The sequence below is a fragment of the Gambusia affinis genome, linkage group LG18 (genome assembly GCF_019740435.1).
Source record: "Gambusia affinis linkage group LG18, SWU_Gaff_1.0, whole genome shotgun sequence".
NCBI classification, from domain to species: Eukaryota; Metazoa; Chordata; class Actinopteri; order Cyprinodontiformes; family Poeciliidae; genus Gambusia; species Gambusia affinis.
The window spans coordinates 3,218,665-3,243,814 of NC_057885.1; the positions used below are offsets into that span (position 1 = coordinate 3,218,665).

At 38.8% G+C, this 25,150-nt stretch overlaps 3 protein-coding genes across 3 annotated transcripts; 2 read left to right on the forward strand and 1 right to left on the reverse strand.

Annotated features, from left to right (window-relative positions):
* mpdu1b (mannose-P-dolichol utilization defect 1b) lies at positions 1 to 5,509 on the reverse strand. Its single transcript, XM_044097895.1, has 7 exons — positions 5,325 to 5,509; positions 4,119 to 4,184; positions 3,107 to 3,239; positions 2,932 to 3,017; positions 2,282 to 2,400; positions 1,565 to 1,675; positions 1 to 1,054 (listed from the first exon to the last, which is right to left on the reverse strand). Exons 1-7 carry the CDS (start codon positions 5,449 to 5,451, stop codon positions 917 to 919), a joined length of 780 nt encoding a protein of 259 aa, XP_043953830.1. The 5' UTR covers positions 5,452 to 5,509; the 3' UTR covers positions 1 to 916.
* A 1,113-nt stretch (positions 5,510 to 6,622) lies between these two features.
* Positions 6,623 to 10,667, forward strand: mblac1 (metallo-beta-lactamase domain containing 1). Its single transcript, XM_044097896.1, has 2 exons — positions 6,623 to 7,138; positions 9,142 to 10,667. Exons 1-2 carry the CDS (start codon positions 6,728 to 6,730, stop codon positions 9,379 to 9,381), a joined length of 651 nt encoding a protein of 216 aa, XP_043953831.1. The 5' UTR covers positions 6,623 to 6,727; the 3' UTR covers positions 9,382 to 10,667.
* Positions 10,668 to 12,794: 2,127 nt separating this feature from the next.
* tm4sf21b (transmembrane 4 L six family member 21b) lies at positions 12,795 to 15,954 on the forward strand. The gene is made up of 5 exons (XM_044097897.1): positions 12,795 to 13,081; positions 13,790 to 13,855; positions 15,019 to 15,167; positions 15,282 to 15,474; positions 15,631 to 15,954. Exons 1-5 carry the CDS (start codon positions 12,890 to 12,892, stop codon positions 15,631 to 15,633), a joined length of 603 nt encoding a protein of 200 aa, XP_043953832.1. The 5' UTR covers positions 12,795 to 12,889; the 3' UTR covers positions 15,634 to 15,954.
* Positions 15,955 to 25,150: the final 9,196 nt, after the last annotated feature.

Here is a 25,150-nt window from a genome sequence, read left to right on the forward strand (position 1 = left end):
TTTTTATGACTTTCTTCAATCTTGTTTTATTGTACTGTATGTAAACTTCTGGTTTCAACTGTATCCATCTGTCTGTCTGTCTGTCAGACTGAGCTCCATGGTAACACAAATAAACAGGACAAAAAAAACAAAACTAATTTAAAATTAGAAAAGCACCAAAGAAACTGAGAAAAACTGCAATAAGTTCAATTTCAATTATGCTTTTATACATTGAAGCAGTGCAGTAGATCATAAATCAGTCAGAGGTTTTTGGGTCAGAACCAAACCAGTCTGTTCACCGGCCGGACTCAGGATCCAATTCAGTTTGATGATTCACTTCCTGACAGTCGGCTCTGCTTTACGGCGGCTCCAACGCAGAACTTCCTCCTTTACTGCACATAACGATGTCGGGACTGATTACACGCCAGCGGAGCGGCGGCGTGTGAAAAGCTGCAGGCGTGGTTTCAGTTCATCGATTCTAAAGCTTTTTTTTTTTTTACATCAGATTCAAAAGAAAAACAGGCTGGAACTGCAGCAGCAGCTCCAGTTATTTGGAAATTGAATATTCATACTGTTTCAGCACATATCAAGATTTCAATTAACAAAAGAAAAAAAAATAATCAGAATTTGATTTTAGGCGGGAAAATGAACAGAAATAAAAGCTCCCACAGAACTTTTGCGTTTGTTAATCCTGATCGTCAGAGCAGGTTGTCGTGATGAGGAATGTTTCCCTGGAATGTGATCACTGGGTGATGATGGGAGGAGCGGTCCGGAGCCCAGATGACAGGAGCTGCACATCATCACTCTGGTCTGGAAACGTCTTCTCTTCCTGGAATGGGATGTTAGTGCTGCTCCGCTCGCTGTCTGTGAGCTCCTCGGGTTTTGAAGAAGAGAAAGTCGAAAACCGCTCATAAACCACACTACAGCCTCCGGCTGTTTACTCCCTCTTATTCTTCTTCTTCTTCTTCTTGTGTTCAGGGCTGCTGTTCCAGTAGTAGAGGACCTGCAGAGTGATGATGCCGTTGCATGTGGAGGATATGACATACGTCAGAGCCATCAGCGAATCCCCGGTTTCCTGGGAGAAGACAACATTCGATTCTGTTCAGTTTATTTCTATAGCAAAAAAAATGTCACAACAAATGTCGTCTCAATGCACTTTACAATAATAATAATAATAATAATAATAATATAATCATTTCAGTTGACGTACATTCCCATTGATCCTAGTTATCAAACAGTACAGTATGCTCTATTAATTATTCAAAGTAGAATAAAAAGTTTAATACTTTTTTTCTTTTTCTTTGTTTGTTATGTGATTTTTTTTATTTTCATTTTATTTTTCTCATTCATTAATGTAATTTACCACACCATGCATTTTTTACTTTGATATTAAACAAATTTCTATAAATTTATATATATATATTTTTTTAAACTTAAGAATAAGACATTTACAACTCAGAAAAATACACCGGTGATGAAACAGACTCTAAATTGTGTTCAACTTGTGTAATATGAGCTTATGGAGAATCTCCCTCTGCTCCTCTGTCAGTACAGGAACAAAGATGGAGGACAAGCCTGTTCTCACCTGCAGGGAGGTGAAGATCCGAGCGAGCGATCCGGCGAACAGCAGGAAGACGGAGATGGCAGACAGCTGGCCCGTGTGTCCGTTACGGAAGTTGGTTGCAGCCTGGATCAGCTGGAACGGTCAGAGTCAGAGTCAGTCGGACATTCGCAGTAACATCGCTTTCGGCCCAGAGTGGCTTTCAACGCATCGTATCGGTCTGATCAATAAAACTGGGCCAATATCAACAACCGTTATGCAAGTCCGCCTTGCTTCCGGAGAGATTTGGTCACGGGACATTGATAGTGATGCAGCACAGGATTATGGGAGTTTAACTTAAGCAGAGAAGCAGTGGCAAAGTCAGCAGTGTGGTCGGTTTTTTCTCAGGGTGTCGAAAGGCATACTGATTTATGCGATCAGTAAATATTGGTTATTGGCCATAACAGCAAAATGATTATAAGGTATCAATATTAACCGAAATGTTCACATCAGTGCCTCTCTATTCAGCAGTGTGTCTGCAGATGCTGCAGTAAGCCGGTTTCCTGCTGTGATCCCTTCACTTATAACTGACATTCAAACTATTATGATTCTCATTCCTCTTCATTTAGTTTGTCCCACTCATGCATAAATAAATAATAACTCAGAAAACTCAGACAGCTACGATGAATAAAAGCTCAGTTACTTGTCAGCATGATGGAGGCCAGGCAGTGTGATGCAGAGAGACATGGAGGGTTTGCTCACCCTGCCGATGATGATGGCTGGCATGTTGAAGGCCTGCATGCTGGTGACCACTGACATGGGAGTGACTGGAGACAGGAGGACGGCCAGCAGGAGGAAATATACCACCACAAACAAGAGACCTGGAAGACAAGTACAGACGGTCAGCTCAATGTCCAGCAGTTTGGTGTTTATCTGACTGTATCTTTACTGAACCTAAATGTGATTTTAAATGTTTTAAACTCTTTAACCAAATCTTATCTATCCATATACACAGCAGCCACTATCACTACCAGCAGTGCACTGACATGTCGGCCAGTCCATTTATCTGATTTCCTTCATTTTGAGCCATCAGCCTCTTTTCTGTCCTGATGGAATCTCTCCTCCTGCTCATCACTCATTGATCAGAGTCTCCAGATGTGAGAACAAGTCCTGCATTTTGATGCTCATGTTGCTCCATAGTTCAGAAAGTTGACCTGATTGAGCAAAACCAATGTGATTTTAGGATTCAGCTCATTAACATGACCCTAAAGCAGTTGGAAATCTCCAGACTTTATTTTTGGCTGATGACCAGTGCAAGTGGTCAACAGCAAACAACCACAATCAGAAAGAACTGCAGTAAACACATTTAGGACAGTGAGAGGACAGCATCAGTCAGTGTTGTCTGGTCTCACCTATGCCGGTTCTCCTTCCATAATGCTGGATGAGGAAGCCGATGGTGACCGTCTGCAGCATGAGGAACAGAGCCTCACCCCAGGCACTGCGGCCACATTCAGCACGTTATACTTCAACGATCAAACCAAAGAGTAGAGATAAGCAACACAGAGTTAAAGTGGATGAGGTCCAGACCTGAAGGGGAACTTGTTGGACATGCTGTAGGCCATTGTTCCAGTGATGGCCAGCAGCTCCAGGAGCACAGAGTTGAAGCTCAGCCCCTCTGCACTCTTTGCTCTCATCAGTTTTATGATCTGAGGTAATTTCACTGTGAACAGTGGAAGCAGAAACGTTACAGATATACACAAGAGATCCTAAATCCATTTGGAGGATCTAACTGAAGTTAAGCAACACCAACAAGAAAAGGATGTGAATTGGTTCAGATCAGATGAGAAAGAAAAAGGTCTGTCCTGCAGAGGACAGCGCTGGTGGACGTCAGGAGGCGTCAGCCGCTAGATTTAGAGTCTTCTGACTGAAAAATGAACGTTTTGGACCAGCCAGGCTAAAACCTTGACTTGAATCTATTCTAGAACCGGTGAAGGGCGCTAAAGATTAGGGTGATGGCAGGGAGGCCTTCCAACCTGAACTTAAAGCTGTCGTTCCAGCAGACGGCATCCTCAGCATGTGTTGGGTTTCAAAAAGAAATTGTGGTAGGTTTGCATAATAAATCGAAAACAGGTTAAATCGACCTCTGGAGGCTAAATGCCTTTAAATTTTAAAATGAATTTATTCTTCTCCCTGCTGCCCATCAGGCTGGGAATGATCAGGACAGAAGGACTGGGCTGCCATGACGATCACTGGGGTTGCTTCTCAGCAAAACTAATTAATTAATTTTTTTTTTTAAAAAGAAGAAAAGAAATAGAAAGAAAGAGAACAAAAAGAACAAAAAAACTAACTTTGCAATTTAAAATCTAGCCGTAAGGTATCCCAAAATGACCCCGAAATGTCTGAGTGGATATTTATGTCACAAAAAAGCTTTATTTAAATTAAAAATCAAACGCTAGCGCCAATCCCAATTAATCACAGGAATAATTAATCAGTTGAATATTTTTGTAAACAGATTTGAGGAGAGAAACAACTCAGCTTTATTTAAACAGTTATGGTTTAAAGATGGAAATAAAACGAGTAAGAGAAACAAATGATTTACCCAGCACTGATCCCAGGATGATGCCGATCCCCAGGGCTTTGCTCAGTACAATCTTCAGACATGGTACTGGTTAAAACAAACAAACAAACAAACAAACAAACAAACAAGACAAAGACGAATAAAATACGTGAACACAGCAGATCGAGAGGAGAAAATCATTCATTTGATTTGAACCGGATTCGTCCATTTAAACAAAATGCAGTAAATGAAACTGGATTAAATGGAAGTAGATCTCTTCCATTTAATTAGAGCTGCTCCATATCACCTTATAGACCAAGATGATCTCATTCTGAATTTGCACCACAGAATGTGCAGTGAAAAGCAAGATGAATCCATGTTGTAGCAGAACAACATTATTCACAACATCATAACCCTACAGGCCTGGTTTCACTTCACCACGCATCCAAATAGAAGTAGGGACAGGTCAACATCGCCCTCTGCTGGTCAAATGGCAGAGGGATCCTGGATTGAAGACGGTATTGGTAGACAAAAGTGATCAAGTGATGAAAATGATTAAAGTGTCAAAAGGGTCTGGCATCACGCCGCCCCTATTGGCTTATGGATGGAGGCACAGTAGGAGTTGTTTGCCAGATTACACAGTAGATGGAGTGAAAATTGATAAATGATGGAGAAATTAATCCAAACGTAACATTTTCTCTTCAACAAGAAGCAGAGCCTGCATCCATCTGAGAAACTACTCGGGCAATCTTGCAGAAGGCTGTCAGAAATGTTTGCCTGAAGTCATCCAATAAGGAAACGCGTGCACGTTTCTGAATATGAGAAGAGTCGTTTAAAAAAATCCCTCATTATTACTCCATTTAGCGCGTATTAATAGTTTAGGTATAACTGATTTAAGACAGGAAAAGTCTGGTTTGATTTAATGTCAGAGAGAAAACATATTAGTCTTTTCACACGGAGAGTGAAATATCTGGTTTTAACTGCATTTCAATTTCCAGGTTTTAAATTCCCATTCATTTCCTAATCTGTGTTTAAAACCCGGAGCGCTGTGACGTGGGCTTCCGGTTGAGCAGGTTTCCCTGAATGAATGCTCCCGCAACTAAATGAGGAACTTGTCTGCATATGTGGCGTTTAAACAAAAACATGAACAGACAAGCAATAAATCCCGGAAGACTTCACACCTAATTGTCACCATATTCACGAGAAACCTTGGACTGACCGCAGGAAATGACGAAACCGACGACTCACCGTCCAGAAAGTCGAAATCCAGAAAGAATTTATCGTAGCAATTTTCTGGCATAAAATATGCCACTAGTATTCCCCTAAAAGGATCCATAAATGATTCCCCTCTCGGGTAATCTGACGTATCTGCCATGTTCGATGACGTTACTCTTGATTGTGCTACGGTCACAAGTCCCCGGCAGTTTCAGTGAAATACAAAGGTTCCGCTAAAACTCCTCACTGATGTAGGAACTTCCATAGTGTGGCTGGAAAGGAAAATGCAACATTCATTTTGATCATTAAAATTTAATGTTACATTAAACAGTCGTTTTAATGTAAATGTTCCAATTTTTAAAAGAAAGAAACAAAAAGATTGAACAGTATATATGTTGACATGAATCAATATTGATTCCTTAGTTTTGATTCAATATAAACTCAACACAAACGTACATGTAGATCCAAAGTTAGATGATGGTTGATTCAACATTGATATAGCATAAGTTATGGTTGAAAACCTAACGTTGGCTCAACATGTAAGTCACCGACCACGTTTTAAATGTCAGGCTTCACCATGGATCCATTGTTTCTGCCTGTCCACATTTTGCTATCTGGAAATGTTCCCACCCAGAGCTCAAAGAGGAGGAAGAGAGTGGCAAAGGGCATATATTGAGTCAACACTGATTATACGTTGTGATTTCAATCATAACATAAAATAATAATCACACACATTGACGTTATTGCTGTTACTCAAAGCTCTTTCAGTCCACAAAGCGAAATAATAAACACACATAAATTAGTCAAATAAAAATAATAATGTGTATCTTTTAGTTTGTGCAAAACAATATTATATTCTTAGAATTCTGTCTTTATTCCCCAGAATTTCCTTTTGCAGCATACAAAGCCTACCTTTTTATTCTCCACTGTGCAATAGTCTTCAGACTCAGATTGCTTTCAACACATTTTGAGCCATTTTCAACTCATTTTTATTCATCACACATGTTGTTGTGCCACAGTTAGTCCTTTGTTTTCGTCAAACAGCAGCAGCAGCTGTTTATAAAAAAGAAATAAAAGCTCATTATGGCTCTAAAATTAGCTTTTAGTCTTAGCTGGAAGCTAAATGTTAATATAAATGTTAGCAACAGCTGGAGGTAACATTAGCAAAAACTATTTCAAAATAAGGCATCCTTACTTCGGAACATTTTGCTAGAGTTATTCATATCATATCAACAAAACACTAAAAGCTAACATGCTTTATTCTTCAAACCTTTGCAGAAGTTTTTATTCAGTTGCATGTCTAGACCTAAAGAGGGCAGCATTCCACCATAGATCAGTCCTTATAACGAAGAAGAAGAAGCGTCCAGCCTGTGAGTCGCAGACAGCAGCAGCCGTTTGTGTGCTTTTGCAGAAAGTCGTTTGAACTTGAGTGTCAGATGGCGGCAGTGTGTGATCAATATCAGAGAGTGTGTTTGTCAGAGACTCAGCTGGACTTTCCGGGCCAGCCGTACTCTGTGTCCGTCCTTAAAGTCGGTTACTGCGTCCCTCAGACTGATGGGTCGTTTAGAGCCGATGGGACTATTACCCTCATAAGGGGAGTCATGGACATTCTGGTGGACACCGGGGGGCCGTGGGACCGGGAGTTCCTCCTACAGTCATTAAAGCGAAGAGGCCTGGAGCCCGGGGATATACAGCTGGTGGTGGGGACTCACGGACATTCAGATCACATTGGAAATCTGAATCTCTTTCCTTCTGCATTGACTATAGTGGGATATGATATCAGTGAGGGGGACATTTACCGTCCCAACCAGCTGGCAGAGGGACAGGTCTACACTGTGGATGATCATGTAAGGATCACATCGCCTGCAACACTTTATTTAAACTTCACCAAAACAGTCTGTGTATGACTAAAGCTTCTCTTTTCTTCTTCAAGATTCTTGCGGTGCGTTTTATTTACCTCGGAAATCTTAACTGTAACAACCCTGGAAGTCAGAATGCCACCAACTTTCACCTTAAAACACTACAGTGATGATGTGATCATTGCAGAAATAATCTGTCAATTTATACTTCTAAAGGCTGTCTGTATTATCACTACTACACAGTTCTGTACAAGTTCTTACACCACAGATGGCAAACTCCTCTGGTTTTCCAACAACTGGAAACAGGCAGACATAGGTCTGGATAGATTCTCAGTGTACTGAGTGAAAACACCATAAAGAACCACGGCTTCACAATGTTAACAGATCTGTTTGCCAAAGACTGTACACCAGGATCTTATTACTTTTTCAAATTTTATTTAAAACAAACAAAATATAAATTCCACAATTATTTTATTTTTGCTAAAATAAGGTAGAAATTTGATTTAAATGTTAGAATTATTATTGTATAAAACTGTCTCTTTTTTTTTTTTCTTCTTATTTTGATTTAGTAACAGAACTGATATTAGATCAGTTGGACTGTTTGGACTGTCCGGTTCTGCTGTAGAACTGACTGTTCAGCACCAATTCACAACATATGTAAAAGAAACAAAACAAATCAATCCAATTATACATCCAAATAATTTTAATTATCAAACCATGCAGTCAAGTTCAGTTTATTATTAAAACTGGTTAAAACAATTTCTGTCTAAGGAAATAATCAGTAGATTCTGCAAGTTGGCTGCAAAACAGACAAGCAGAATCTCAAAGTTTATTTCTAGACAACTGATTTTGTTTGTGGAAACCTTCTTTCAGCCAGCTGACTGGCCAAGCGAAGCTTCTGGCTGCGCTGCTTAACGGCCCTTACAGAGAAAGCTGTAGTCACGCTGACAGCTCAGTAAAATGGCTGTAGACCCGGGGAAAGGAAATGTAACTCCTCAGAAACATAAACACAGCACAGTTAGGATAGATGGGATGCCATTCCTGAATTTCAGTGTTAAATTCTCCCAAACCAATGTTTCAATGTCAATGTCAAATTTATTTATAGAGCTCTTTAAAAACAGGTTTAAAACTGCACCAAAGCACTGTAAAGAAAATGATAATAAAATAAGTTGATGACAAGAAAAATAATGCGAGAAAAAAAAGTATAATGTTAAAATAATAAGAGTAATAATAAGTAAAACAAAAAACAAACAAAAAAGAACACACATCGCAACAGAAGAGCTACAGTATCAGGCCTCAACTAAATGCCAAAGAATAAAAATTTGTTTTAAGAAGCGATTTAAAATGATCCAGGCTGTGAGCAGATCTAATCTGGAAAGATTATTCCATAGAATAGGAGCAGCAACGGAGAAGGCCTGATCTCCTTTTCTCTTAAGTTGAGTCAGAGGAACATTCAGTAGTAGGAACAGTCAGAAAATAAAAAGCAGAATAACCAATCTCCAGGAGGGGTTTCAGGTTTTAGTTTTGTCTTGGAACTCAGAAATGATTCAACATGGAATGAACCAGGCAGGGAGTTAATGGTTTTACCAAACAAACAAAAAAACATTCTGTAAAATAGTAAGATACATATAGAAATAATTTTGAATCTTATCAAAAGTTCCAACATTTGCCTTCATTCTGAAAAGCAATATGTTTCGAACAAATTTGTTATGAATAATGAAATATTTGGACCTAATGGCCACATGGTACATCCCCAAAAGAATGTCCTGTGAGATCAAGTGACGGTTCTGTATTTTAATGTCATTCATTGTTCCTGATGATTTCCATCCCTTTTTCCTTTTTAGCATCACCGTGAAATCATCAGGAATCAGAACAATAATCAAAATATCGCTCATTGTGAAACGGATTAAAGAAAATCACGTGTGAACCGTCTCCACGAAGCCTGTTAAATCGAGTGCATCCAGTGTTCATCCAGTCTTCCTCCTTCACAGGTGTGCGTAGTTCCCACACCGGGCCACACAGGACAAGACGTCAGCGTCCAGGTGGAGGGCACATCTGTTGGGACTGTCCTTGTTGCAGGGGACTTATTTGAGTGCTGGTCTGATGACAACAGCTGGAAGGATTTGAGTATGAACAGTGCAGTGCAGGAAGTCAGTCGACAGAAGGCTCTGAATACGGCTGATGTCATTATACCAGGACATGGACTTCCTTTCAGAGTCCTCAGAACCTGATTACATCAAAATGATGTGCTGATGTCTCTTGGCTTATTTACAACTTATCTAGGAGTCTCATGTATCCCACTGCCTGAGCTTTATTGAGTTAATTCAGTAAAAGTTTATGCTGCGTAATCCTACTGAATAGCACATGTTCACACACAAGGAGTGATCATTCTACTTTATGTTTAGGATTGTTAAAAGTACGCTATTTTCAAAGTTTGACGTTTTGAAATTCTTCTTTGAAAAATTCTTCATATGTGCTGCCTGAAAATAAACATTATTATATACATCGACCTTTTGCAGGGTTACTGCAATTCTGTGAACTTTGATTTTTGGTAAACATGACATGGTAAGATGAGCCTGAATGAATGGCGAAATGATTCGGGATTCATCGATTAAAACATGAAAGTCATGCTTCCAAAAATTCTTAATTGATTTCTAGTAAGAATGTGGTGCATCACTGTTTCTTTGTGGCTAAATAAAATTAGGTTTTTAATTCTGAGGTCAGAGGTTTTATCAGGATTCATCAATCATTTTCCATTAAGGCTTAAAACCTGACATGAAAGCATAATCAGGGAAACCTTGCCTAGACTGCTGTTGATCCAGTGTCCAAAGAGCACTTAGCTTAACATCAAGCATGAATGATCACTTTTTTTCACTTTCATTAGTTCATTAGATTGTTTTAATCTTGTTTTCTGGGGTGTGACTTTGCCGCCGTTGAGTCCTTTTCCTTTTTTGTTTTCTTTTTTTAAATGTCTTTTATTAAGAGCTTTAAAATAGCTCTGAGAAAGCTTAAAGTATCAACAATTATTCTATGTAGTGTAATATGTATGCATTTTATGATCATTATATGCATTCACTTATCTAGAAGTGTGATGTGATTTTTATCTTTGTTTTTATAATGTGTTTTAGCATCAACATGCCAATGGGACCAGAGATGAAAATTAGCCACTTGGCTACAATCTCATGTTCTAACATGTAAATGTTCGTTGATACAATTTTTAAACACAAACTTGAACTTATAGGATGAACATGATATACCATATTTAGGAGTTTTCAACTCCAGTCCTGATGGACTGATGTCCTGCAGCTTTTAAATCTCAGATACAGTCTAACCATCTTCTGAATTCAAACAAAGTACTAATGAAATGATAGAACATTTCTTTATGTATGTGTTTGCGTGTCTCTCACTGTACCAAATTGTGGGTGTGTCTGGATCAATGTGTCTTCATGTATTACCAGTGGAAAATCATAACATAAGTGTCAATAAACAGTCTGGCTCACCCTTGAAACCCGTCACTGTGTTACATAATCTGATAGGTGTCAAATAGAAAGAACTGAATCAGAGGTGGAGCTCCATCTAAACCTTCAGTATAACATTACCATTGTTTGTTTATGAAGGCCATGTTTTACTGGCGTTAATGGAAAATGTCTCTAGAACCTTCCATTATGAATGTATATTAGTATGTTTCTGCATAAAAGCCTTAAAACGAGTTAGTGCGATTTACAAAGTCTCACATTTAATCACCTATCAGCTGGTGGTGCAGTGAGTTGTAATGAGTTGCTATACATGTGGTATGTTTTATTATAGATGCTGGTCAAATATACATATGGTGCCTGTACACATCAGTAGGACACATCACTGACTTCATCATCTGTGCCTTAGAATACACAAGATGTCTGAGTCCCATTGATGTACTCTCCCATGACAATATGCAAAGAAGGCCAGGTAATCTGAACTGCTTTTTGTTCAGATTACTGCAAGTTTACTTGCAAGTTGGGTGCAAGTTGACTGCCATCACGATGTTCCTCTCTGCAGATGATGGACCCACATGAAGGAGGTGTCCTGAAACTTCTTTTTGGCTAAGCTTGGCTGAATCCCAAACCACTAAAGGGTGTTTTCCACCAGCATGGTTTGGAGCCTCTTCCGTTTCCCAAACCGGTTTTGTGTGTTCCCATAGAACAAAAGCGGTTCCACTGTGATTTAACTTGGACACTCTAGAATAGCTGTTTTCTCTATACTATCCATGACATCATCAATGGACTGGTCAACTGAACAATGAAACAGTAAAGAAAACCGTCTACAAAGAATGTGCAGCAGTCCGTTTATGAAGATATATGAAAAAAAACAGTAATACGTTCAACTCCTCCATCTTGCTATTACCTTCTCCTACTGCTGTTGATGACGCATCCTTGGTTGCCAAAACTGATGGACATGGGAGTTGGCTCTTAACAAAGCACCAATGTTCAAAGGATGACAAACTGAACCAAAAGATTTTTGGGTGGAAACACGCTATAGGTGCTTGCTGACAAAGCCCCTGCCCTAAGCCTGGCTCCACCAGGCTGCTCCAGTCTGCCTGATCTGGGGAAAGTTTAGCTGTTTCTTGTGGTCAGCCATTTCATCAGAAAATAAAACAAAGTATCTTTCTAATGCACCACCGCCATGCTTTCTACGTTCCACTGCATTGCTTTGGGTCATTCAGTCAATGTTCTGTGTTACATAATGTACATGATTTGAGAAGGTCATCGTTACATACTCAGCATACCAAGGTTTGTAAAACATTTCTGACATTTTCATTCGGGTACTACGGAATAGCTGTCCCAACCTTGACATCCCCAGTGGACCGGTGATGCCCACCGTTTTAATAATCACCATTTTAGTTGTTTTAAGATTTTGGAGGGGACCCTGGTTTTCATTCCCTAAGCTAGACAAAATGATAACCACCAATATTAAGAACTAAGCTTCAGTGGAAAATGTGATGACGATACAGTGTTTCTACATCACAATAAAGATGGCAGCATACCTCAGTGAAAGCTTCTGACGTATACTTGGGCACTATTTTTATCTATTAAGGGATTACAATGTTGTACATTGTGTGGCTAAGGTCCATCAATTGATAAGATAAATAAACACCGTCATCGGCACTGATAGAATAGGACAGGGTTGGTCTTTATCAGTGTCGTGTCATTCTGGTGACAGATAGTGGCTTATAGCTCTGACTCAGCCATTCTGAGATCACCACTGACCATAGCACAAACCGCGTAACTAAAAATATTAAGCATCAAAACCTGTCAAAATTATTGAACATCCACAACTCAAAATTACCACCACCAAAGAATGAAGCACTGATGTTCAAAGTGTATTATTAATTAACAGCTTCTAAAACATGGGCAGCTTGCAGTGTTTTCTTTATTTCTTTTATTCTATGCGACTGTAAGACGCTGAATTATTGTGCCTAATAAGCCATATTTTTAATGGAAACTTATTTCCGCCCACACAATCAGACAAATTACAGACTAGATCATAATTCAGATGATAATTAACTTGTACTTCCTTATCTCTTGTTGCTCCACCTTAAACTGCTCCACCCTTGGTAACATATTTAAGCATCTCATCAATTTCCGCCAGTTGCATCTGATCACTGAAGCTGTTTGGAATTTAATTAAGTATCTGATCAACCGGATCCGTACAAAGCAACTGATTTCTTCTGTTTAAGGACAGCTTCTCCATCCACCAGGCAAAATGTGCACAGGGGCATGCTCCAAGTTTATTGCCATCCCTCTCTATGTCCTGGCTCTGGTGTCAGTCATCTGCAACATCATCCTCTTCTTTCCTGACTTCAGTACTGATTATGCAAGTTCAGACAGCAAAAGTAACCCAATGCTCACAGAAGAAGTGAAATATATGGGAGGCTTTATTGGAGGAGGAATCATGGTGAGTAGACCTCTGCAGATTACCGGCTTTGGAATGTTTTAAAAAAAATTTTTTTTTTAATTTGAGCCGAGGAATGACGGGCGGAGCAGTGAGGTTTACTTTATTGACATATGGAATGCTTCATTAGTCAGGTAGGCCTGCAGGAATCATGCTTTGATGGTTTGATACAAGCCTAATAAGGAGAACTTGATTATCGGGAACATTCCTGCCTCATTCTTCAACTTGACATACTCAGCTTTCAGTCTCTCGGGGACACATCGCAGAGTTTAAAAAAATAATTGATCGTTTTATTGCTAACAAAGGGATTTAAAGATATTAATGCCTTTTTCACTGATTTTTTATTTATCTTTTTTTGCTTGAGAGGATTATCAAGCAAAATCCAGCTAGTCGAAAAACTGGCGGTAGTCTACCTGCGAGCAATAAAACTACCTCATGGTGTGATTTAAAGACACACGGTAACCGCTGGTAACAGTACTCCTTTGATAAACGACAGATTTGCAGAGCTGCACTAACAAAAATATCTTCAAACTGAAAATGAATGCTTAACCTTTTAACATTTGTTCAGGCTCCCTCCAGTTTTTTTTGTAGTAATTTCTCTATTTTTTTGTAATAATGTGAATTTTTCACAGCTCAGTGTTTGGACAGGTAGGCGTCACATAACTCTAACGTTTGTCCCCGTGTGCCCTCTTGTCTTTTTTCCTCTCAAAGATCCTTATTCCTGCCATTCACATTCATCTGACAAGTACAAAGGGCTGCTGTGCCAACCGCTGTGGGGTGAGTTGTACCTTTGGCACTAATTAACTATATCTGACAATCACTCAGTTGATCAAAAGTGATAAGGGCCAGGCTGCATGGTGGGAAAAGCAGGAAGAGTTGACCTAAGATGATCTATTAATACTTTAACTCTGTTATATCAGCAAGTGAAAGTTGACGCTTGTTAAGGCATTTTCTGAAACACATGAGTTCATTTTTTCATTTAGGATAAAAATGGGATATTTGAGTCATCAGGATCTGATGGTTCAACCTGGGAATGAATCATTAAATGTTAAATAGTTTTAACTTCCTTTAGTCAGACCACCAATATCAAAGAGCTTAACTCTTCTGATTCTACCGCTTGAGGTCGATCAGCCGAAAAGGAAAGAAGCTAGTCGAAAAAAGCTAGTCTTTTAGTCGAAGCTAGTCTTTTACTCTTTACCACCAAAATGTTGCCCATAAGTCATTTTGGCAAATGACATTTAAAAGCCATGTTAAAAAAGTTTGTTGTGATTGAAACATGAAAAGTGAATCAAAGGATTTGCAATACAATTACACATACTGGTAAACTTGCTAAAGTTTAGCCCTCTGGTTCAGTAAATGAAGTTAACCATGAGCCATCTTTAACCAGAAGCTCAAAATATCCAGAATGAAGAAATTATCTGCCAAAGAAATTTATCTGATGTCCTTTTATAAGCATCGCGTCTTTAGGACATTTGTTAATAACAAACTAATACAGTTCAAAGATCATTTAGTGCCACAATAATGCATGAATTGCAACCTGTACTGGAACTGGTCCAATCCAACAAAGTAGCCCAATACCTGAAGCCTTTCAGCAGTTTAAAAAAAACCCACACAGACTGTATTAAACCAGGCAATCACTCCACTGCATAATTTGACTTTATTAAGATGAAATAAATGCTTGGACGGCTCCCAGTGTGGAGTTTTAAATGATCAACTCACTCCAATCCCAGCTGGCTGCTCCTGTACTCATCTGGGCTTCTGTGGGTTCCATCAGTCCAAACGTCTGAATGACTGCATTGTCATCATTTGTACTGAGAGTACTATGCAGATCTAAAATGAAGACTTTACTGTTAGGACAATCTTTGTGCTGTGTGCCATGCCTTTAGCTTTATGACAATAGAGCCATAATCTAACCTTGCCTTGTGTTGTTCTGTGTGTAGATGTTCCTGTCCATTGGGTTTGCTGCGGTTGGTGTGGTGGGAGCCATTTACAGTTTGGCCGTTGCAGCTGTGGGTCTTCAAAATGGGCCAGCCTGTAGATATAGGGCAGATAATGGCAATGAAATATGGGGAAGACCCTTTATAAACAGGTATGTCGTTTTACCTGAAACTACCATGAGAGGAGGGTTCATTTAATAATTATGTTTTAAATATTTGCTATTTTCCTCTTTTGTGATAATGCAACCCTCTTTTCTTCCTTTCAGTTCTGGAGAGTACCTGGGAAACAAGAGCACTTGGGACACGTGTTTGATACCAGAGAACGTGGTTGAATTCAACTTGGGGTTGTTCTCCACTCTGCTGGTGGCCGCCGCCCTGGAGGCCGTCCTCTGTGGCTTCCAGATGATCAACGGACTGTTCGGCTGTATCTGTGGAACCTGCTCTGATAAGGATAAGGATGTAAGCCCATAAAGTCGAGTATTATATAAAAAAAAAATGCACTATATCTATCAGTGACTAGAAAATACTGATAAGAAGTTAGAGGTGAATTTGGAAGTCCTCTGCATGAAGGTGCTGCAGTACGATGTCTGATCTCTGTCTCTGTTTTCTCCACAGTAAAGCAAAGCAGATCAACTTCATACCATGACTTCTAGACGAAGACCTGAGAGAGATTTATCATCATCACTGTCAGCATGCACCAATATGTTTCTCTTTTCCATAATATTTAAGACAATAGTGTACGCTTATCTGGCAACACGACAGGTTTGCTGTTTGTGCTTTGAATATGCCTTACTAATATGGATTCGTCAAGAGGATTGACTGGGATTACTGCCGATTGTTTGTTTTGTTTGTGTTTCTTCAAAAATTAAAATATTAAATTTCATCTCGGATACATTATGTACTTGAGCATGTAAAGTTGTTATTCATGTTTTGTAATAAAACTTTGAACACATCACATTTTTGTATTCCTCTTTATATGTTTTGTTTCCAGTAAGATAATAGCTGACCAGATCGGAAAATAACTTTCCAGATGGTTTTGTATTCTCCTGTAAACACATCTGGAGCTTGATCAAAATGTAAATGTTGATAAAGATAAATGCTGTGAGATGCAAAAATGACTGGAAAGAAGATGTTTCTCCTTTGCACATGTACGATTCTATCACAACCATAAATTATCAATGCAAAAGATATTTTAAATTAAATTTGATAAAATTAGTAACATCTATTCATTATTTAAAAGACTTTAAATGCAAAAAAACAACAACAAACAAACAAACAAACAAAAAAAACAAGCAGTCAAATATTCTTAAGACCAACAATCCTGGGCTGGAGGATGAAGGTGATATTAAAAACAAATACTGAATAAGAAGATACTGGAAGTTTGGTGCAGATGCAATAAAACGCTAAAAAAATGTGTGTGAAGAAAACAGTACAAATCTACAATCAGTGGAGAGTTGGGTCTGAAGTAGCGTGGAGGGGAACACTGTTCCCAGTCTAAATTATGATTCAGGTTCAGTTAATGGAGCCACTGAGCAAACAGTTACATGAACCTCATTTTCAATGTGTTTTAGCTATTAGTAAAACTTTGGGAATCCTTGTTTATCTAAGCTACTTGAGAGCTGGTACCTTCAATGAAAGCAGCTGCCATCTTGTTGAAGAGTGTTACTCTCTCAGCTGCCCCCTGCTGACAGCCACAGAATAAACACACACGAGCAGGTCAAAGCACGTTTCGAAGAAGCTGAGACTGGGGGAGCTCAGCTCAAACGGGAACTTCCACGTCTGCCTGCGGGCTGCTGCTGGCTGTAGGTGAGTCCATGCTAACTAATAAGCAACACATTTATTGTGTCAGAGTCTGGTTTATTTTATTAATCCTGACTACAACACACACCACAGCATCAAACGTGAAGATGAAACTAAGTTAAGGAGAACAGTGATAGGCACATGTTCCTGATAAATAATAGTTATTCGTTGATAAGATGAAATTAAAAGCTTTGTTTCCAGGTTTATTCTGGTTCAGGTGTCACAGCATCCGGTATCTGACCGTTATTTTCGAGAACACGCGTTGCAAGAAGTAGATAGAAAAATTAGCTCCTTGATACATGTATTTATAAGGGCTTCTTGGTCAACATATTATTATTATTATTATTATTATTATTATTATTATTATTATTATTATTATTATTATTATTATTATTATTATTATTATTATTATTATCATAGTTCTGTCAGAGCATTAAAAATAACAGCAGTAAAATAGACTCTAGTAAATTAAAGTTAAAGGTCTATACAGTAAAATAAAGGTAGATGACATCTGTGGAAAATTTTACTCACTAAATTTTGTGCGCTTTTGATTTTTTTTGCCCTGTTTTTTTTTTTGTTTCACACAAAATTTACAGGATTCCCCTAAAAACAATAAAACATCATTTCTGACATAAAAACAGTGTTCTAACAGTCACAGAGGAGCAGCACTTCTACCCCTGTCTAGATTTTTAAAGTTAATCTTAACTCCCAAACTTAATTTTCATGTTATGGTGGAAAACTGTGGATTCAGTTAATAGCCAGGTTTTGTCGCAGCAATGCAGATTGCGACCCGTTTCAGCTGGAGTGCAGAAGCAACGCTCTCGGCTCTGGAGAAGGCTTTAGTTGTAAACGTGGAGCATCCAGATTTCAGTGATTTTTCAGTTTTCTCAGTTAACATTCATTTGATCAGAACAAAACAGCTGTTGCTTCACAGTGGTAATCTGCTCATCTCCTCATCATTGCACATTTTGTTTTGATTCATTTCACTTTGTGCTTCTGTTTTCCTGTTACCTTCACAGAAATCAGCTTGGAGCCTTTCCAGCTGCTAAATGACTTCTATTACAGGAAGTTCCAGATCCCGTCTGGCGGCTTCCTCCTCAGTTTGAAATCTACTCGGTCAGAAGCAGATCAGGATGTAATTAGCCAACTCAACCTGCTAAGTGTTGATCTTCTGTTTCTGGGCTGGTTCCTGTGAAGGGCACCTACGTTAGACTGGTTTGGACTGGAAAGCACAGTGGAAGTTGTTCCAGTTGTTTCATATTCGACCTCCTCTTCAGCATTCTGTTTGCTGGTTGATTCTTGGGTTAGTCCATGTTGTTAAACAGACATCTATCCAACAAGAAAGTGCAGAAAAAACACGTTTACCTGTGTCTTGTCGGTAAGAGGTAGCTCAGTTAAATGATCTAAAATGACACACATTTTGTTTGTTTACGGTCTGTTTTTCAAACTTATAGTTTGTGTGAAAAAGACAAATATTAGATCAGTGTTTGTGTGTGCAGCTTTTTTATTCTTGTGCGTATTCTCCAAGGCTCGCCGTGATTTCAGATCAAAAAGTAACATTTCAGAACCTTGTATTGGAACATATCTGAGCAGACTGAAGGCTTTGTTTTGAATTTGTCCATATGGACGAATGAGTATAGTGGGGGTGGGGCAGCTGGTGCTGTGCTTCTTAACCTCCTTAGCTAGGTGATTAGCGGCTTTACTTCTAAATCTGGAGGCGGAACTTGTTCCTGTTCATGCTGAGCTGTGCTTTGTATTATCACTGTCCACTTTTAATAAGCATAATTAATTAGTTTCCTTCTGTGCCTTTGTTTTACTTCCCCTCATTAAAGCAGTGGAGCACAAGCTAACTGTTATAATTTGCAGCTGATAGCACATGTTTACATACACTGTTATAAATACCTCACTTTACTGTATAAAAACTGGTGTTTCTGTCTTGTATTGTTTTAAATCAGTAAGGATTACACACGTCATTTCCAGGATTTAAATTGTAATGTTCTGTGTGGTTCAGTTCAAACAACCACAGACCTGCAAGTTCTTTATATCTTAAAGGAGCTTCTTTATTAAAATCTCTTATTGATATTTTATGGGCACAAATTGCAGGTATGCATATTTTCTTCTGGTGAATCAGACTGTGGATTCAGACGGTTTTGTAGCCTTGTAAAACGTTGTAAACCTCATGCGTGTTAAACGATCCGTGGTGTGTAAATCAGGGTTTGTAAATCAGAATGCTTTGGTGTAAATACATGTTGCCTCCTTATAAACTAAAATGTCTGAGAATTTTATCTTCGTGCATCTACACATAGGAATTTATAAGAGTGATTTAAAAGATTTGTTCTCATAAAAATAGTTACACAAGTTCTAATGTTATTTGTTAAGGTCTGTTTACAAATACAAGGCAAAAAAACTCAGCTAGCGACTTCAGTATCTGACAAACAAAGGACAAAATGTATAGGACTGGAATGTGTGTGCATAATTCTTAACCTGTGAAGCTTTTGGAATTTTTCCTTTTGCCTCAATACGTTTCCTCTTGATTTTGCAGCTTACTTTACGTTGAAAAACACCTTTAGTGCAGCAGCTGCAGCGTTGAGCATTGATGGCTGTATTTCTCTCTCTTTGTCTTCTATTTCTGGACCATTTCTCTGCTCTGTTTTCAGTTTGTGAGGAGTGACTTCCTCTCCAGTTGAGGTAGCTGGAGTTGAACTTTGATTATTGATCGTAGTCTGCAGTTTATTCCATTCTCCTAAACTGTCAAAATTAATTCTATCCTCTGTTCCCCTGTGCTGTTCCCCTAGCAGTTTTTTCCTCACTTTATGTTTTTTTTTTCTTTCAGAATGTTTCCAGCTGCCCTACCCCACCACCTCCAGGACATCTCCTCCATCTTCTGACTACATCACCAGCAGCTTCATCTCGTACCTCGGGTCCTGTTGATCTGACTGGGTTAAATTCAGATCCTTCTCATGCTTTGAATCTATTATTAGATGAATAGATTATAGAATAGAAAACAGAAAGCCACGAAGGCAACTGTTTTCTGGTCCTTTCATTTGTCACTTCCAACACCAACTTACATACATGTCAGTGCACCTCTGTCCTCTAGGTGGCAGCATTGTGCCTAGTTTTCCAGGTTCCATAAACAACAACAACTGAAACAGGAGAGATGAAGCCATGAATGGAAGCTGACTGAGAGAACATCCTGAATCCTCACATCATCATGTTGACGCAAGTAAGTTTGAACTCCAGCTTCACCTGGTTTGAACAAAGATTTGGCAAATTTATTGCCATAAGCACTGTTTGTATTTCGTAACTTTTGGATATGTTTAGAAAGTGAATAAGACATTATAAAGTTTTACAATGTTACTAGAGACAACAAGTCAAATGCTCACTCAGGAGTATTTTATGTTAAACATTGTTGGTCTTAAAAATCACCAAACATAACATTTAAAAATCTGAAATGGTCATTATTTATTTTTTTATTTGTTTGTTTTACATTGAACTGCTTCTCAGATGCAACAACATTTAATCAGTGGATGACGTCTCCAGACAGGTACTGTCTTCTACTGAATCACCAGGGCTCTCATTGAGGAAGCATTGTGTAGGATCTATGCTAAATGTTTATGTACTTCTATGTACAGCCAAAAGCCGAAAATGGTGTATGCCAAAAAAAAAAAAAAAAAAAAGAAAGAAAACCGTGAGGTCAAATGTAAAGAGACACAATTTCACTGTGGCAGAAATATGTTGGTGAGTGACGTGAACAGTAAAAAAAAAGTTGTGAGCGCTCAACTGTATAGTCCATCAGGCCCGAAAAATTAGAATTTCCTTGCTGGTGTTCCCCTTACCAAGATCTCCCAGCCATGCCAATCCAGCACACAGAATTATGCACCAGTGCCATAATACTTGTTCAGTCTGACTGCCTCACACCTTATTTGTGTGAAGCATATTTTATTTGTTAATATGTGGTTACCTTGTACCCAAACGCTGAGGTGCAGCTGGGCTTCATAAATGGAAAATTGCTTTCTGGTGAGCATGTAAATGGTTTTATACATCTGGATTCTTTTTAGCATCTGCCATTTTTGGGGTACCCTTTTCGTATAGTTCCTACACGATGTCTTATGAATGAGACCCCATGTCTGTGAATGTTTGTCCGCCTGTGTGTGTTCTTAGAATGATAGCATGTAATTGTTAAGTGTGTCATGCAAGTGAGATGAAGGCAAATGTCCCAAAGCCTGTTGATGGATGGAACATGGCTGTATTTGGAATCACCAATGTACCTTCACATGTTATTGCTTGTCTCATTTGAAAACTCTTTAAACAAGAGGTCTGATCCTGTATCTGATTGATTTAAAGCGGCAAAATTCACTTCTTGAATTTCCTGTTTGTAGAAATGGTCCAAGAATAAGTAAACGTTCTCCTGGTGTGTGCAAAACAGCCTGTTTCAAAAACATCTAAACTATTGCGTCACAATTTTGTACCTACCCTCATCTGTCTTCATGAGCTTTGGGTCATGACCGAAAGAACGAGGTCACAAAACCAGTTGAGTTGGCTCCCGCATCTACTTAGGATGCCTCCTGAGCAGAGCTCTAGTGAGTAAGCTGTGCTACCGAGCTACGCTAGAGCTTTTGCATGCTCATAACGTCAGGCTAGCGTGTTTCCATATAATTGAATTTATTCAAGGTAATAATAGCCTTTGTATATTATGAATTCTTATAAAGCCCTGGTCCTTAAATGATAAATTATCATAGCAATGTAATAATTCACTTACGTCACGCTTTTCAGAAACACAAAATTATGTTTTTATTTCACTTATCCTACGAGGCTGAAGATGCTATCTGCCAAAATGTGCTACACCCTACGCTCTCGCCGATCTTCGCCTCCCCTGGAAATATAATATACAAAGTTTTGATTGGTAGTTCAGGGGTGTGTACATCCCTGAATATAATAATAATAAAATATCAATTAACGGCAAGTGATTAAAATGAAATATTTATTTCTTTGTGTCCCTTGGGGAGAGAAGGACTCCTACATCCCGTTATTGAACCTGTTCCAAGACTTTGTCCTCCATACACCAGGTCCATTTTAAAGGATTCCTTTTGGGATTTTGAACTTGAGGTTGGTTGTCCTACATGTAGTTTATTTTAAACATTTTAATAAATAGCTAATGTACTGCTCTAAATATAATACCTGTATTTTAAACATTAATTGGTTTAAACAAATGGCTACATCAACCAGGACAATCAGGCTGCAATTACACTACGAAAAAGTGCCTGGTTTTACAACTGTACCGACTTTCATGCTTTTCAAGGTAATAATAACTGTACACTTTTACTAAACCTGTCTAATTTAGCAGGACACTAATACACTGTGCAGACATATTATTAGATAGGATCATAAAGTTGGTGTGCACACTGTAGTATTTAGAAGAAAGTACTGAAAAAAGGTTGCAGTAATACTTTAAAATCCTAAAATGCTTTATCACAAAGGGAAATTAAATGATGTTGTAGCTCATTAATTCAGATTCTTCAGAGAGTTATTGAAGATGGTGATGGGTGCTGGCAGGGAAGACCTCTGGTGCAGTCTGTACTCCAGGGAATCTGAAGAAGCCTCTGACTGAAGACTCTCCGTTTTCTCAAAACAGTCTCATGAAGAGGATGCTCAAGGTTGTCCATAGCTTTCTTGATTTTATGAAGAATCCTTCTTCACACCATGGTCTCCATAGTCGTCCCCAGAACAGAACCAGCCTTCTTTACCAGGTCAGAGCTCTATCCAAACTATACCAGAGACTTTGAGTAGGACAGAGATGATCTTTATGCAATTCAAACTTGTTGCAGCTTCACAAAAGTAAATATCAGCTGGATCAGTGGTCCTCAGGTCCAGGCCTGGAGGGCCGGTGTCCTGCAGCTGTTAGATGTGTCTCTGCCTCAACATCCCTGAGTCAAGCAATGAGGATGTTACCATGGAGAAAATGACTGCACTGAGGAAGTGATTCAGCTGACTCTAATTGGACCAGAGTCAGGTGTTGGACCAGGGACCCATCTTCAAGTTGCTGGCCCCCGAAGTCTGGAGTTGAGGAGCCAAGTGGTAGATGAGGAATTAAAAAAAAAAAAAAGCTACAGAACCAGCACCCATATCAGAAACTTAACATATTAAAAACAGTCACTCTCCAAAAAGTCCTGGTGAAAGTCCTGCAGGTCTGGAAGCGGCTGGGGAGCTTCACCTTCATCGGGTCACACAGCACATCTGGTGGTGACATTATGGAAGAGAAAGATTTTAATGATTAATTCATAAAAATGTATATTGCAGTAGATCTTTCAAAAAAAAAAATCTGGAGTAATGATTGTCTCAAATTCATATATATACTTAAACAAATTCAGGTTTGAGACTGAAATAATCCAGTGAAGATTACATCATCAATGCTTGCTGTTTAGACATGACTTTCAAATATAAGACAGAACAATCTGCTACAAAATAACAGTCTTGTAACAGTAGTGAAGTAACCTGCCGTCTTTACCTCCTAAATTAGAATGCTGAAAGTTTTTGTTTTAAATAATATGAAATATTAACTGCTATATATATTCATATTTATTATGTATTGATGCTGGTTCTAGTTGGTTGGGTTATACTAATAGGCGTGCTCACGTGTAAGGTTGCGACGTCACGTTATGTTGTCTTGGTTACCATTAAAACAACAGAAGCGTCAACATCGATGTCCGGATCGCTCCTTCATGTAAAGTATCAGACAAGAACCCGAATATATTACATAAATAATGTATGAATTATCATCTACCAGGTTTCTGCATTTATATATTTTTTTTTCTCAGTGTGAGCTGGGCTTTACTGGTTATGTCAAAGGTTGACAATCTCACCGCAGAGCGGAGACAGAAACGTCACCGATTGACAATAAAACAGTAAAGGCCAGCTGCCGCAAACAAAAAATTAAAGAAATGCACATCTATGTGTATTTAGGAGATGGGTACATATTTTGGCATACTCAGCTTTGTATGACAAGTTAAAAAAAATTGTATGTTTCTGAAAAGCGTGACTTAAGTGAATAATTACATTGCTATAATTTATCATTTAAGGGCCACGACTTTATAAGTTATAAAGTGACGCAAAAGGTGGCTATTGTTACAGCCATTGCAAATTCCTTCTCCAACCTCTCACCGCACCGTCACACTATGCAGTGTATGCAATGCATAGGGGCGCTGCACTAGAGGGGGCGCAAAAACGATGTGGGGAAGTCTTTCCTAGTCAGTATTTTATGTACTTAACAGCTGTTTGTGTATAAAATGATCAATAACAGAGAAACAGCACTGATTAGGCGCCCCTCCCCTCCTGCAAGCTGCTCTCCCCTCTCATTCAGGTAGCTTGGGCAGTTTCCCTTCGAGAACGCGCTAAGGCGCGTTTTTTTTTTTCCTTTTAAATTTGTAGTAATGCCTCGACAACAGGGAGCTAAAGATGGGGCGCAGAAAAAACTCCAGGGCACAAAAAGGAAAACGGAAGAGGGGGAAAGATAAAGATGTTGGAGAGACGAAGAAAAACTTTTCAAAGTGGTTGAAAGAGAGTAGGTAAGTAATGTGAGTGTATAAACAGGAGAGTTGTAAATATTCATGTTAGCTTAAGCTAGCCTAAAATGATTGTTGTTGTCTCCGCCCGTATTGAACCAATACCGCGATTTATTCCGTATTGTTATAAATATCTGTCAGACACACCTACAACACACAATCACACATTTCAACAATAAGTGTAATAATTATGACCAAAACAAAACACGGGAAATATTGCGGGACCAAAATAGCACTCCACAAACTGTTGTCATGGTTACCTAGAGACACACTACGCAGCCGCAGTGAGCTGCTATCAACCAGTGTCTTTTTAAAATGTCCACCCGATACTACACCGTCTTTAGAAATAAAACCTCTGACAAAAATACAGACGGTAGTGGAAAGACAGGCTAAACAATCAGTGAAGTTTAATAGGGGCATTAAAATAAATGTGTCGGTGACATTCAGTGGCACCCAGTGGGTTTGATATCAGACAGAATGGATCAGGAGAGGAACCGCAGACCCGTCAGAACCTAAAGAACCAGACATCAGTCATCCCTCAGTCATTTCCTGAGACCAAAAAATAATATAGATGGCAATTTAAAGAACACATCATGCAAATAGATTAATAGTAAATAAATAAATATTGTGAGGAGAACATTAACGGGGCGCCGGTGAGATGTTCGCATCCACCTCAAAAATATGTAGTTGCGCCCCTGGTAGCAATATTCATCACAGAATATTGGAAAATTATGAAGTTTGCATTTTCAAGGGGGGAAGAAAGAGGGAGATGGTGT

Bases quoted from the DNA above. Each gene is read 5' to 3' on its own strand.
- mpdu1b (XM_044097895.1), bottom strand. From the start codon at position 5,451: ATGGCAGATACGTCAGATTACCCGAGAGGGGAATCATTTATGGATCCT. The intron at 2,401-2,931 runs GTGAGACCAGAC...CTTGTCTTCCAG, and splicing joins TGGAAGGAGAACCGGCATAG to GTCTCTTGTTTGTGGTGGTA. The intron at 1,676-2,281 runs GTGAGCAAACCC...TGACCGTTCCAG, and splicing joins CAGCCATCATCATCGGCAGG to CTGATCCAGGCTGCAACCAA.
- mblac1 (XM_044097896.1), top strand. From the start codon at position 6,728: ATGGCGGCAGTGTGTGATCAATATCAGAGAGTGTGTTTGTCAGAGACT. The intron at 7,139-9,141 runs GTAAGGATCACA...CCTCCTTCACAG, and splicing joins TCTACACTGTGGATGATCAT to GTGTGCGTAGTTCCCACACC.
- tm4sf21b (XM_044097897.1), top strand. From the start codon at position 12,890: ATGTGCACAGGGGCATGCTCCAAGTTTATTGCCATCCCTCTCTATGTC. The intron at 13,082-13,789 runs GTGAGTAGACCT...TTCCTCTCAAAG, and splicing joins TTATTGGAGGAGGAATCATG to ATCCTTATTCCTGCCATTCA. The intron at 15,168-15,281 runs GTATGTCGTTTT...TCTTCCTTTCAG, and splicing joins GGAAGACCCTTTATAAACAG to TTCTGGAGAGTACCTGGGAA.